This window comes from Hyla sarda, chromosome 7, assembly GCF_029499605.1.
Source record: "Hyla sarda isolate aHylSar1 chromosome 7, aHylSar1.hap1, whole genome shotgun sequence".
In the NCBI taxonomy this organism is placed as follows: Eukaryota; Metazoa; Chordata; class Amphibia; order Anura; family Hylidae; genus Hyla; species Hyla sarda.
In genome coordinates this window covers 42913020-42927531 of record NC_079195.1, presented here as the reverse complement: position 1 = coordinate 42927531, position 14512 = coordinate 42913020, and the positions used below count along the sequence as shown (strand labels likewise).

Sequence of the window (14512 nt, the reverse complement as noted above, 5' to 3'; positions counted from 1 at the left end):
CACGTCGCTGCGCACGCCATCCCGTCATCCAATAGGAGCGGCGTGCGTAGCGACGTGATGGTGGCGACGGAGAGCGAGAATGCCGGGGAAGCAGAGGCCTTGCCGGAGCGTCGGGGACACGGCAAAAGCGATGGAGGCCGACATCCAGGACAGCGGTGATGAGCAGTGACGGTCCGGAGCGGCGGGGACAGGTGAGTATAACCTCCAATACCAGTGGTCTTTAACCTGCGGAGCTCCAGATGTTGCAAAACTACAACTCCCAGCATGCCCGGACAGCCGTTGGCTGTCCGGGCATGCTGGGTGTTGTAGTTTTGCCACATCTGGAGGTCCGCAGGTTGTAGACCACTGTCCTATACTTTACATTGCCCGGATCCCTCAACATACGATGGTTTCAACAAACGATGGTTCATTTGGAACGGATTACCATCGTATGCTGAGGGACCACTGTAACTTGAAGACCCATTAGTTCAGAATAGGCTACAACCTACAACAACCTGTCTCCCACCAATCACTTTGTAGATTGTAAGCCCTCATGGTCCTCTTTCTCCGGTATATCCTGTCATATACTTTGTTCATGTCTATAGTGCTTGCTTTTATGTTATGTATTGGAACCCTGTTTACATGTGCAGCGGCCTAGAATGAAGGGCACTCTAAAAATACACAATAATGATGATAGGGGACCTGTCTAACAGAAAGCCCAAAGCTACACCTCTTTGCCATCTTGGCTACACAATCCTATGGATACAGTGGATGATTGAAACCAGATTTCCACTGTCTATACTGGTCTATACTGGTGAAGATGACCTTGCTGGTCTACATATCAGATATCCAGCTAATTTCTACTGGGTTTTTGTTTCCGAACCCCATGTTGTTGTGCTAGGCTTTTTTTATTTTTTTTATTCGATTTGTAGGCAGAATAATATACAACTCATTGGGGGAGATTTATCAAAACCTGTCCAGAGGAAAAGTTACTGAGTTGCCCATAGCAACCAATCAGATCGCTTCTTTCATTTTTCAGAGGCCTTTTCAAAAATGAAAGAAGCGATCTGATTGGTTGCTATGGGCAACTCAGCAAATTTTCCTCTAGATAGGTTTTAATAAATCTCCCCCATTGTTTTGCTTTTGTTACAGGACACATGATGGCAACATACAATCCTGACTTACTTTTTCACAGCTGGAGATGTGCCCTCCTCCCAAGTAAACGTGGCATCAGAAAACTGGATAGCAGAATCTGAGATTGATAATGATTTATTATTATTTATTACTATTAGACCATACTGGTGCATCTACTATGAGAATTGTGGTGAGAGGGGCAAAACGCGAGTCACGGAATTTTACAGCCAAATTATGGATAGAGGATAAGATGTCTGTTTGCGGGGGTCCCACAATCTGTTTGCGGGGCAATCTTGCATTCAGCACCCACCTCGGGAAGCTGCACTCCGTGCTGCCAGCTCAGAATCTATTGTGTTACGACCACGGGGCCGGAGTATCGGGACGTCACCATTCCGCCCCGTGTGACGTCACAGCCCGCCCCCGCTATGCAAGTCTATGGGAGGGGGCGTGACGGCCGTCACGCCCCATCCCATAGACTTGCATAGCGGGGGCGGGGCGTGACGTCACAAGGGGGCGGAGTCGTGATATCACAATACTCCGGCCTCGTGGTCGTCACATGGCAGATTCTGAGCTGGCAGCACGGAGTGTAGCTCCCTGAGGTGGGTACTGAATGCAAGATTGCGGGGGTCCCCAGCAGCGGGACCCCCTGCGGTCAGACATCTTATTCCCTATCCTTTGGATAGGGGATAAGATGTCTTAGGGCCGGAGTACCCCTTTAATTTTTATTCAAATCAGTAAAAGTGACGTGATTATTATATTGACACACCAATAATGACACACTAGCCTGCAGTAGCTGGGATAGATCTGGTGCTAATCCATATAGAGCGATGTATGCTCCTCTATCCTAGTTGATAAATGCACATCAAATATTATCTCCAAGTATTCGTGAATATAGCCTAAGGCTGCAGTCCTCAGGCCATGATGTATTGGCAGAGTTCAATAAAAAACTTTAAGATATAGACAGACACAGCCCCCCCTGACATGTTTCGCTCAAATGAGCTTCATCAGAGGTTCTGGGCACATATCTGTTATATGCCCCACATTTCTCAATGGGGTTGAGGCCCATGCTAAATTTGGCTATGGGGGGAGGTCTATGATGTTTGTGTTTGGCTCTGCTGAAAAATAAATACTGGAATATCTGATGTTGGATTAAAGGAATTAAACATCTCTCATCTCTGCAGACGACTGCTGCTTACTTCAAAAACAAAATCAACACCATGAGAGAAAGCTTCAACTTGGAGTCCCCACAACCCATCTTCTCACCCATGCAATTCTCTTCTCCCATATCTCATTTCTCCACAGTTACTGAAGACGAGCTATCAAAACCAATTTTTGCCTTTAACCTAATCACCTGTGCACTTGACCCAATCCTATCCTACCTCATCCCCAACCTTACTGCAGTATTCATCCAAGCCCTAATCCATCTTTTCAATCTATCACTAAACCGGTACTATTCCTTCATCATTTAAACATGCAGCCATCACACCCATTCTCAAAAAAACATCCCTCGGCCCAACCCCTTTGCCCAGCTATTCCTCTATCTTGCTTCTCCCCTTTTCCTCAACACTTCATGAACAACATGTCTACCTTGAACTGTCCCACCTTTTAACCAACTCACTCTTAGACCACCTGTAATCTGGTTTCTGTCCCCACCACTCTACCCAAACCCCCCTAACCAAAGTGGCCAAAGATCTTATGACCATCAAGGCCTCACACTAATATTCTGCGCTCCTTCTCCTTGACCTCTACTCTGCCTTTATCATATTCAACCAGTCCCTCTTGCTACAAACTCTTTCATTCCTGGGGGGTTCACAAATTTAGCACTCCTCATACCTCAGCAACTGCACATTCAGTGTCTACCACTCACACAGCACCTCCTTACCTCCCCCTCTCACTGTTGGAGTCCCCCAAGGCTTTGGCTCCTACTCTTCTCTATCTACACCCTCCACCTGAGACAGAATATAGAGTCCCATGGCTTCAAGTACCACCTCTACCCTGATGACACTTAAATCTACCTCTCTGGTCCAGATGTCACCTCTCTTGTATCCAAAATCCCAGATTGTCTATCAGCTATATCTTCCTTCTTCTCCTCCTGTTTACTTAAACTCAACATGAAGAAGACGGAATTCATCATTTTTCTCCAATCTTGCTCCATCGCCTACTATTTCCCACCCCTCCCCTTGTACATTGTAATCCCTCAGGGAGCCCTTAGGGCCCTTACTCCCTCTATATCAGTCTGTCATTTACTGTGTGTGTCATATGCACTGTACCTGCATTTGTATTATGCACTTTAACCCTTAACAAATGTAAAGTGCCCTAGAACCAAGAGCTTTATATAAATAAATAAATTAAATAACTAAATAATAGTAATAATAATAGACCTAAGGTATGAATATGGTAAGGCACTGATGCTTAATTCTTACCAATGGAAGGATCATTGCGTATAGCAGAGTTATCCAAGTCATCTCCTCCCAAGTATTTCTCCAACCGGGCAGCAGATACTTTAGCCTGGACATTAGAAAGAATAATAAGACAATCATACAAGTCCAGGGTCTATGTAGTTACCTAGTCAGTAAGGCTGAATTCACACCACTATCTGACCTTCCGATGCACAGATACGATTTGGGAAGCTCAAATCGCCTTAAATCGTATCCACGATTTAAGTCCAAGTCAAAAATCGGATTCCCCTGAGAAAATGACCAGATGGTAGTCACTAGCTGACTACCATCAGGTCCACAGCCCCATAATAGTTAATGGCTCCGTATCTGTCCATACCTATCCGTGCACAGATACGATTTCAGGTAATTTGAGCTTCCAAAATCGTATCTGTGCATCGGAAGGTCAGATTGTGGTGTGAATGCAGCCTAAGGCTAAAAAAAGAACCTAATCCAGAGCGTACTTACCACTCGAGCAGTGCCCAAGAGCCCAAGGCCCTTGGCAGAGCCAAGTGATACACAGGATCCAGCCCTATCCTTATATACTGTATATTCTGCACATAAGACGGTAGATTAATATAAGAGGTTTTATTACATACTTGCACCATGTTGGAAATAAGCATAGGAAGCATGGAGAGGGGGAATCGGAGGACATTAAACAGAGAGATGGATGTGAAGGTGTTCTCTGCATTCAGAATATTCTTTGGATCAACCACCACATAGACAGCAAAGCTTGCAACCGATACCTGCAAGAATAACAAATACATTTATAGTGGTTGGTGCTGGTTCTAAAAACATTCTGCTTGAGGGTTTGTTCACATGCTGCAGATCAGTTGCGGAAAATGTACAGTGTGTTTTCGACCCAAAACAAATCAGTGTACTTAAAATTAGTTGCAGCTAAGTCAAGCAAAGAGAAGCTAGGAAGACCTCCAGATGGCACTTCACCCAAAAGGGTACATCTTAGACATTTTATCCCCTATCCAAAGAATAGGGGATAAGATGCCTGATCGTGGTGGTCCCTCTGCTGGGGATCCCCCTGATCTTGCACACCACACCCCGTTAAAATCAGTCCCCGGAGCGTGTTCGCTCCGGGTCTGATTACTGTCGATCACGGGGCCGGAGCATTGTGATGTCACGACCCACCCTAGTGTGATGTCACGCTCCGCCCCCTCAATGCAAGCCTATGGGAGGGGCGTGACAGCTGTCACGCCCCCTCCCATAGGCTTGCATTGAGGGGGCAGAGAGTGACATCACACTAGGGCGGGGCCGCGACGTCACAATGCTTCGGCCCCGTGATAGGGGATAAGATGTCTAAGCGCCGGAGTACAACTTTAAGCCCGGTCACCTCCAGTCTTTTTGCGGCTAACGAGGATGAGTTGGCTGTGTTATGCAATTTCGCCCATTGAAATTAATGGGCGAAATTGCATAACACAGCCAAAACCAGAGATTTTGCCAATATACACATACCCTGAAAGGGGTACTCAGGTGAAAAACAATTTTTTTTAAATCAACAGGTGCCAGAAAGTTAAACAGATTTGTAAACTACTTTAAAAATCTTAATCCTTATCAGCTGCTGTATGCTCCACAATACGTTGTTTTTCTTTTTAAATTTCTTTTCTGTCTGACCACAGTGCTCTCTGCTGACACCTCTGTCTGTCTCAGGAACTGTCAAAAGTAGGAGCAAATCCCCATAGCAAACCTCTACTGCTCTGGACAGTTCCTGACATGGACAGAGGTGTCAGCAGAGAGCACTGTGCTCAGACAGAAAATAAATTTAAAAAGAAAAGAACGTCCTCTGTAGTATACAGCAGCTGATAAGTACTGGAAGGATTAAGATTTTTTAATAGAAGTCATTTTCAAATCTCTAACTTTCTGGCACCAGTTGATTTAAAAAACAAATAGTTTTTCACCGGAGTACCCCTTTCAGCTTGTTGTGCCTCTGCATAAGGAAAATAATTATTGTTCTGAATCAAAGTGTCTCCAACATTACAATTGGGCAAAGAGCGTCTGATTCTTACCAGGAATGGGGCACAAGTGAATATGAACAGGGACACCGAGAACAGATAGGCAAAGTGTAGCATGTCCTTCAGCTCCTTCTCACGGATTTCCTGCACCTGTTTCTCAAATGAAGGTTCCCACGCGTACAACTTCAAGATCTAGAACAAGACACGTGGGGGAGATTTATCAAAACCTGTCCAGACGAAAAGTTGCTGAGTTGCCCATAGCAACCAATCAGATCGCTTCTTTCATTTTTCACAGGCCTTTTCAAAAATGAAAGAAGCGGTCTGATTGGTTGCTATGGGCAACTCAGCAACTTTTCCCCTAGATAGGTTTTAATAAATGTCCTCCGTGGTGTAAAGTAAATATGATGGAGGAGGGCAAATACTGACATAAAGCAGCAAAATATATAGCCCAATCCTTACCTTTATGCCGTTCAGAATTTCATTCATAATTTTCAGCCTTTTATCCTTGTTTTTCATGTTTTTCATCTGCAAAAACACAAGAGTATATTTGGGTTTCACGTGCAAGTGCCGTAGAAGAAGCCTAAGAACCAACTACTGGTCTCCTTCTCAAGGCAAGGACAACTTACTTGTGAGAAGTGATCTCCTTATATGTAGGTTGTGAGAAGTTCTTAAAGGGGTACTCCGCTGCTCAGCGTTTGAAACAAACTGTTCTGAATGCCGGAGCCGGGATCTCGTGACATCTTAGCCCCGACCCCTCCTGACATCACGCCCACCCCCTCAATTCAAGTCTATGGGAGGGGGCGTGACAGCCGTCACGCCCCCTCCCATAGACCTGAATTGAGGGGGCGGGCGTGATGTCATGAGGGGGCGGGGTTATGACATCACTAGCTCCCAGCGCCGGCTCCTGCAGCGGAGTACCCCTTTAACTAATGCCTTAATACAAGTACCAGCCAAAGTGTCCCTATCTAACAATAGCAACCGCAATACCCCATAACATGGACAGCTACGGTGCCTCCGAATCTTGCGAAGGCCACAGCACCAATTTTAAAGTGCTAGCTGCCACAATTGGTAGAAAAGCCTACACTTCCAGAGAAGTTCCACCTTTTTTGGGTGTTTTGTAGACATTCTGGTAGATTGGGCATGTATGCCACAGGTAGTGAAACATTAGCAGACAGTGGATCATACCATTTTACATGGCACCAATTTTGTGCAATTGGTTCATGTCCAATAGACTTTTGCATCAATGTAGATTGGCAGAAGCTGAGAGTCTCACCTGGAATGACTTTGATTTAGTAGCCAGGACGGCATTGATTGGTATCAAGAGGATCATCACTCCAAGTCCTGCCAGGACGGATGGTCCCAGCTCTGTCCAAAGGAATACCACAGAAATAGCGATCTGCAGCGGTGATGACCAGATGAGATGAATGAAATTTGTTAGATCCATGAATTTCTGTGCATCCGCTGACATCAGGTTTACAGTTTCTCCCACTGTTGACTCCTTACGGATGGCATTGGAGACAGTCAGTGCCTAAAGGAATATAGAAAACCATAACAATACAGTGATCAACAAGAGAGTCCATAGATATGTCCTAGATATCCCCTTAAGGACCAAGCCCATTTTCACCTTAAGGACCAGGCCAATTTTATTTTTGCATTTTTGTTTTTTCCTCCTCACCTTCTAAAATCCATAACTCTTTTATATTTCCATCTACAGACCCATATAAGGGCTTGTTTTTTGCATGACCAATTTTACTTTGTAATTAAACCTCTCATTTTACCATGAAATGTACGGCGAACCCCCCCAAAAAAATTTTAGGGAGGAAATTTAAATGAAAATCACAATTTTGCTAATTTTGGAGGGGTTCGTTTTCACGCTGTACACTTTACAGTAAAAATGACATGTGTTCTTTATTCTGTGGGTCAATACGATTAAAATGATACCCATGGCTAGATACTTTTATATTTTTGTACCGCTTAAAAAAAATCTAAAACTTTTTGTACAAAATCAGTAATCTAAAATCGCCCAATTTTGACCACCTATAACTTTTTCATTTTTCCATATATAGGGCGGTATGAGGGCTAATTTTTTGCACCGTCATCTGCACTTTTTATTGATACACCATTTGCATATATAAAACTTTTTGATCATTTTTTATAATTTTTTTTATAAAGTGTTACAAAAAAGCAGCATTTTTGGGCTTTTTAAATTTTTTACGTTTACGCCATTCACCGTACGGTATAATTAACATTATATTTTGCTAGTACGGATATTTACATACGCGGCAATACCAAATATGTTTATTTAAAAAAATTACGCTTTTTGGGGGTAAAATGGGAAAAACTGACAATTTTCATTTTTATTGGGGGAGGGGATTTACATTTTTGAACTTTTATTTTACACTTTTTATGTCCCCATAGGGGACTATCTATAGCAATCCTTTGATTGCTAATACTGTGCAGTGCTATGTATAGGACACAGCACTGCTCAGTATTATCGGTTATCTTCTGCTCTGGTCTGCTCAATCTCAGACCAGAGCAGAAGACCCCGGGAGACGACCGGAGCCAGGTGAGGGGACCTCCGGCTGCCATGCTGGATGATCAGATTGCCGTGGCAGCGCTGCGGGCGATCCGATCGTCCATTCAAAGAACCGCACTGCCACAGATGCTGTGATCTGTATTGATCACGGCATCTGAGGGGTTAATGGCGGACATCCGCGCGATCGCGGATGTCGGCCATTACGGGCAGGTCCCCAGCACCCGAACCTGCCGTGTATGACGCGAGCACCGTTCCGATGTTCGCGGTCATACACAGGACATAAATGTACGTCCTGTTGCGGGAAGTCCCGCTAAACGTGGACATACATTTACATCTGTGGTCGTTAAGGGGTTAAAGGGGTTATCCAAAAAAAGTATATATATATATATATATATATATATCAACTGGCTCCAGAAAGTTAAACAGATTTGTAAATGACTTCTATTAAAAAATCTTAATCCTTTCAGTACTTATGAGCTGCTGAAGTTGAGTTGTTCTTTTCTGTCTAAGTGCTCTCTGATGACACCTGTCTCGGGAACTGTCCAGAGTAGAAGCAAATCCCCATAGCAAACCTTTTCTACTCTGTGCAGTTCCCAAGACAAGCAGAGATGTCAGCAGAGAGCACTGTTGCCAGACAGAAAACAACAACTCAACTTCAGGAGCTGATAATTATTGGAAGGATTAAGATTTTTTAATAGAAGTAATTTACAAATCTGTTTAACTTTCTGAAGCCAGTTTCTTCCTGGAATACCCCTTTGATTTATCTTGATTCTAGATCAGTAACATAAATATGAAGCCAAGTCCTACACATACAGGTAGGGAAGTATAAAAGCGGAAACAAAAGTAAAAAAAAACACAAGTATAGGGTTATGTGAAAAGCCGAATGATAACCACTATGGGCACTACAATGGTAACCAAAACGAGCTGCCATCTTCAGCCTGAACCAGGATATTTGGATTAATGCTTCAGGACTGCATCCAGCCCGATGGCCATTCCGTACCTCTCCTTAAGGGGACATACGTCGGGGACAACTTTTGTTAAGGGGGTTTGTGGTGTCCCAGTACAGGACATGGTCCCCTCCGGAAGATTCCCTGCAGTCCATAAGGCTCTCCTGCAGAGCTCACCCCTTGCTCACCTTCTGTTAATGCATTGTAAATGTGTACATAGTGTTCATTATACATAAAGTTGTACAAATGTATAGAGGTTAGTCATGTGAACCACTGTCATGTGACACTACCCAGAGTGCCATGGGCACAGGAACCACAGGCTTTGCAACCAATGGGCTTTAGTCCAGCCTCCTTAGTATATAAGGGTCTGTAGTCTCTAAACTCTCTCTCTCTCTTGGTTCCTGGATTCATAAGAAGGCACAATACCTGTACTATCTAATGTGAGTTATCAAGCTCTATCTACAATTCTAGTAACTACTATTCAACTCAAGAATAGTATTAGTAGAACAGTGGCCTGCATAAATCATCTCTATACTACAAGTCCCCGCAAGCCTGTGAGGTATCCTGCATCCCGGTTGCCTCTAGAGAAACTGCATATTTGTAAAGACTGTTTAATAAGAATTCCAAGTAAAAGTTCCAGTTATTTTCATGTGATAGCCTGGGGGAGTAGGGTGTAGGGAGTGTAGCTGTGCGGTGACTAAAGGGTGCTTGTTAACCCTTGCTATTCATGACGCCAGGGTGAGGGCTCCTCAGTTATGCTTGTCCTACCGCCACCCTTCCCAAGAGCGATAGGGAGGTAGATAATAATGGAACGTCCACAACCGGAGAGTTTTCTGAAACAGTTGTAACTTTTACTGAAGATTTTATGCAAGCTTCATAATCAGAACAGTTGCTATACATGCAAGCTTTCTTTGGAGATTGACAAAGGTTGGGACTTTAGCAGTTTAGAGTCTTGAAGATAATATGCACTGTTTCACTGGATTTAGGGGATTTAGTTGCGGTCCACTAGTCACGCTAGTTTTAGCGGGGGTAATTTAGAACTCACAGTTTAAGTTCCGCTGAGGCCTAGCGTGTCTTTGCAAGTTGCGCAGATCCATCCTGCTAGTCCGGAATCCACGAAAGCAGCAACCCAAGAGAGCGATAATTGGCTACAGCTCCCTTATATGGGCAGGGGCTGGACTAGTGCTAATTGGTCCAATACTTGCGTCAATCCCCACAACACGTGACCCAAGGACCTCCAAAGGTCCTCCAACATACCATAGAGGATATTAACATGGTCACATGACCGAAGGACCTGCGACGCTAAGTACTATACATTATATTAAATATACATTATTACAAAATATATACATATATTAACACTATAGAATTAGAGTAGAGAAAAGGCGACTAGGGGCTGTCCCACCTGGGGGACCCTACCTGAGCGTAGTTACTCTGACTTTAGGGACCCCAACACTAGGTACGGTATGCAATACGGTACCGGGACACCACATTCACAATATCTGCTGTGGACATTCCTTTATTTACCTGCCGTTTCTGGGTTGGTTGTCGGCAGGGCCTTATACCGAAACAACCACATCCTGGCGTCACGACTAATCAGGGGTTAATAACACCCTACCCCACAGGGTTAATACCACTAGACCCTGCTACACCATTACAACACCCCGGCACCACATAGCAGAATCCAAAATCTATTTAATCTAGATAAACTTTCTATTTGACAAATGTTATATTGTGACTCAAAAATAAGTACAGAAATACAGAAATAAACCAATCAGATTTCGGTTTTCATGTGTATATATGAAGATAAAGGCGAGGGCCAGACATTTGGTTGTACATAGGATTACCATGAGCGCAACTCAACCTCAGTATTACCTTATAGGAAACATGTATAGAACATCTTTTGTTAATTTTTTCAGCCTTTTTAATTTTTCATGAGAAAACATTATGGTTTACGACTCAGGTAGACATTGTAAACTATTCACCATGTATACTCACTTTTTTGTACACCGCAGCAGTCAGTACTGTGCGGACTCTCATTCCCAAAACGAAGCAGCCCTGGAAATACTGCTGCAGGCAGAGCGACTGGATTAAAGCTGTAACGAGCAGCAAGATGGCGTAAAAAAAGCCCTTCCATTGATACTCGGCAGGGTTGGATGTAAACGAGACCATCGCTCTGTAAAACAGCAACAAGAACGATATATACATAGACATGAGGACTCAATTATTATCGGTCCCCAATATTGGGGTCCGATACCGGTAGGAGCGCAGCAGCCAACCATCGTTATTGACCCATCTCGTGCCAACCATTGCACCAACCAACTAACGGTTATACAAGGTGGGTATCTCCCTTTGGTGTGGTGAAGGGCACACACCAGCAGATACCCCTCATCAGGGAGCGCCCCCTGTGTTTTTTGTCCTTCTCCAAACATATACAGTGGTCCCTCAACATACAATGGTAATCCGTTCCAAACGGTCCATCGTTTGTTGAAACCATCGCATGTTGAGGGTTCCGTGCAATGTAAAGTATAGGACAGTGGTCTACAACCTGCGGACCTCCAGATGTTGCAAAACTGCAACACCCAGCATGCCCGGACAGCCAACGGCTGTCCGGCATGCTGGGAGTTGTAGTTTTGCAACATCTGGAGGTCCGCAGGTTGAAGACCACTGTTAGAGGAAGTTGTACTCACCTGTCCCCGCCGCTCCGGACTGTCACCGCTCGTCACCGCTGCCCTGGATGTCGCCGTCCATAGCTGTCGCCGCGTCCCTGAGGTGTCCCCAACGCTCCGGCAAGGCCTCTTCTTCCCCGGCATCCGCGCGCTCCGTCACCGCCATCACGTTGTTACGCAGGCCGCTCCTATTGGATGACGGGATGGCGTGCGCAGCAACGTGATGACGACGATGGAGAGCGCCGACGATGCAGGGGATTCCGAAGAGGACGCGCTGGAGCCCCGAGGACAGGTAAGAGACATAACCGGAGCTCACGGGGCACCGTAAACAGCTATCCGGCGGCAGCGGAAGCAGTCTGCGCTGCCGGATAGCCGTTTATGCGATGGCCCCGACATGAAAAAGCATCGTATGTTGATGCTGCCTTCAACATGCGATGGCCTCTGAGAGACCATCGCATGCTGAAATGATCGTATGTCGGGGCCATCGCAGGTCGAGGGGTCACTGTACATAGACATGGAAGTTCTCTGGGGCTAAAAAATGGATCCTACGCATAGGCCAGTGTTTCCCAACCAGGGTGCCTCCAGATGTTGCAAAACTACAACTCCCAGTATGACTGGACAGCCTTTGGCTGTCCAGGCATGCTGGGAGTTGTAGTTTTGCAACATCTGGAGGCACCCTGGTTAGGAAACACTGCATCACTATCTGATTGGTGGGGATCTGGCTCCAGCTGATTGAAGGGGCCATAGTGCTCAATCAAGTACATGTCCCCCTCATTGTTTATCACAAACCCTTATCAGGGCAATGCTCTGATATTAGCAGCTCAGTCCTGTTTAAATGGGCTCTGTAATATGCCAAATCATTTTATATAATGTAGATAATAACATCAGATGTATGTTAGTTGTATAAATTGGTTAAAATGTGGATTTTTTTTCGGTGAAAAAATGCCGGCGGTAAAAAAAGTAAAGGGATACATACCTACCGCCGCTCCCCCAGTGCCTCCGGTAACCCAATTCGGCCTCCACCTCGATCCTCTTCCTGGTTGCCGGTGGTCGGTGAGTCATACTGCACTCAGCCAGTCACTAGCCGAGGCGGGATTTCGCTGCGACCGGTGATTGGCTGAGTGTAGTATGACTCACGGACCGTCGGCAACCAGGAAGAGGATCGAGGTGGAGGCCGAAACGAGTTACCGGAGGCACCAGGGGAGCGGCAGCAGGTAGGTATCCCTTTATTTCGTTACTGCCGGCAGTCTGGGACACAAGTTTTACATACCGGAGTACTCCTTTAAACCACTAGGGGTGCCTCCACTGTCCAGAATGCTGTCTAGTCCCTGTAGCTATTTCCTGTGTGTCTCTCTGCAGAGACACAATACAGGAAGTGGGTTTGGGAAAAGCAGCACTCTGTACAAGCTCCCGGTATGTTAAATAGCCTGTGAGCTGGGGGCTTGTCACAGAGTCTCAATGCAAAGAGAAGTCCGTTTTCAACTCTGAGGAGTGAGGGAAGAAGTTCTCACGTGAGCTGTTAAAGCAAGCATGGGAACACCCCCTCCTCCTTAGTGAACTGCATATAGTCCGAACAAATTAAAACAAAGATTTGAGCAGGATCAGCACCAGTTAACCCCTTCATGACCCATCCCATTTTCACCTTCAGGACCTGGGCATTTTTTGAAAATCTGACCACTGTCACTTTAAACATTAATAACTCTGGAATGCTTTTACTTATCATTCTGATTCCGAGATTATTTTTTCGTGACATATTCTACTTTATGTTATTGGTAAAATTTCACTGATATTTGCATCCTTTCTTGGTAAAAAATCAAAAAATTTCATGAAAATTTTGAAAATTTAGCATTTTTCTAACTTTGAAAGTCTCTGCTTGAAAGGAAAATGGATATTCCAAATAAATTACATATTGATTCACATATACAATATGTCTACTTTGTGTTTGCATTAAAAAATTGACAAGTTTTTACTTTTGAAAGACACCAGAGGGCTTCAAAGTTCCGCAGCAATTTTCCAATTTTTCTCAAGATTTTCAAAATCGTAATTTTTCAGGGCCCAGTTCAGGTTGGAAGTGGATTTTAAGGGTCTTCATATTAGAAATACCCCATAAATGACCCCATTATAAAAACTGCACCCCCCAAAGTATTCAAAATGACATTCAGTAAGTGTTTTAACCCTTTAGGTGTTTCACAGGAATAGCAGCAAAGTGAAGGAGAAAATTCTAAATCTTCATTTTTTACACTCGCATTTTCTTGTAGACCCAATTTTTTAATTTTTACAAGGGGTAAAAGGAGAGAAATCACCCTAAAATTTGTAACCCAATTTCTCTCGAGTAAGGAAATACCTCATATGCGTATGTAAAGTGTTCGGCGGGCGCAGTAGAGGGCTCAGAAGGGAAGGAGCGACAAGGGGATTTTGGAGAGTGAGTTTTTCTGAAAGGGTTTTTGGGGGGCATGTCCCATTTAGGAAGCCCCTATGGTGCCAGAACAGTGGACCCCCCCCCACATGTGACCCCATTTTGGAAACTATACCCCTCATGGAATTTAATAAGGGGTGCAGTGAGCATTTACACCCCACTGGCGTTTGACAGATATTTGAAACAGTGGACTGTGCAAATCAAAAATTTTATTTTTCATTTTCACAGACCACTGTTCCAAAAATCTGTCATACACCAGTGGGGTGTAAATGCTCACTGCACCCCTTATTAAATTCCGTTAGGGGTGTAGTTTCCAAAATGGGGTCACATATGGATATTTATTGTTTTGCGTTTGTCAGAACTGCTGTAACAATCAGCCACCCCTGTGCAAATCGCTTCAAATGTACATGGCGCACTCTCCCTTCTGGGCCT

General features: G+C 44.6%; 1 protein-coding gene across 1 annotated transcript in view; it reads right to left on the bottom strand.

Moving 5' to 3' along the window:
- ABCC2 (ATP binding cassette subfamily C member 2) overlaps positions 1-14512 on the bottom strand; it is a 62288-nt gene that overhangs the window by 24227 nt on the left and 23549 nt on the right. The window contains exons 9-15 of the mRNA XM_056528917.1: positions 10994-11171; positions 6786-7040; positions 5972-6037; positions 5567-5704; positions 4148-4294; positions 3537-3621; positions 1165-1231 (exon numbers count right to left, since the gene is read on the bottom strand). Coding sequence (XP_056384892.1) covers positions 1165-1231; positions 3537-3621; positions 4148-4294; positions 5567-5704; positions 5972-6037; positions 6786-7040; positions 10994-11171 — 936 coding nt within the window. The remainder of the gene's footprint in view (positions 1-1164; positions 1232-3536; positions 3622-4147; positions 4295-5566; positions 5705-5971; positions 6038-6785; positions 7041-10993; positions 11172-14512) is intronic.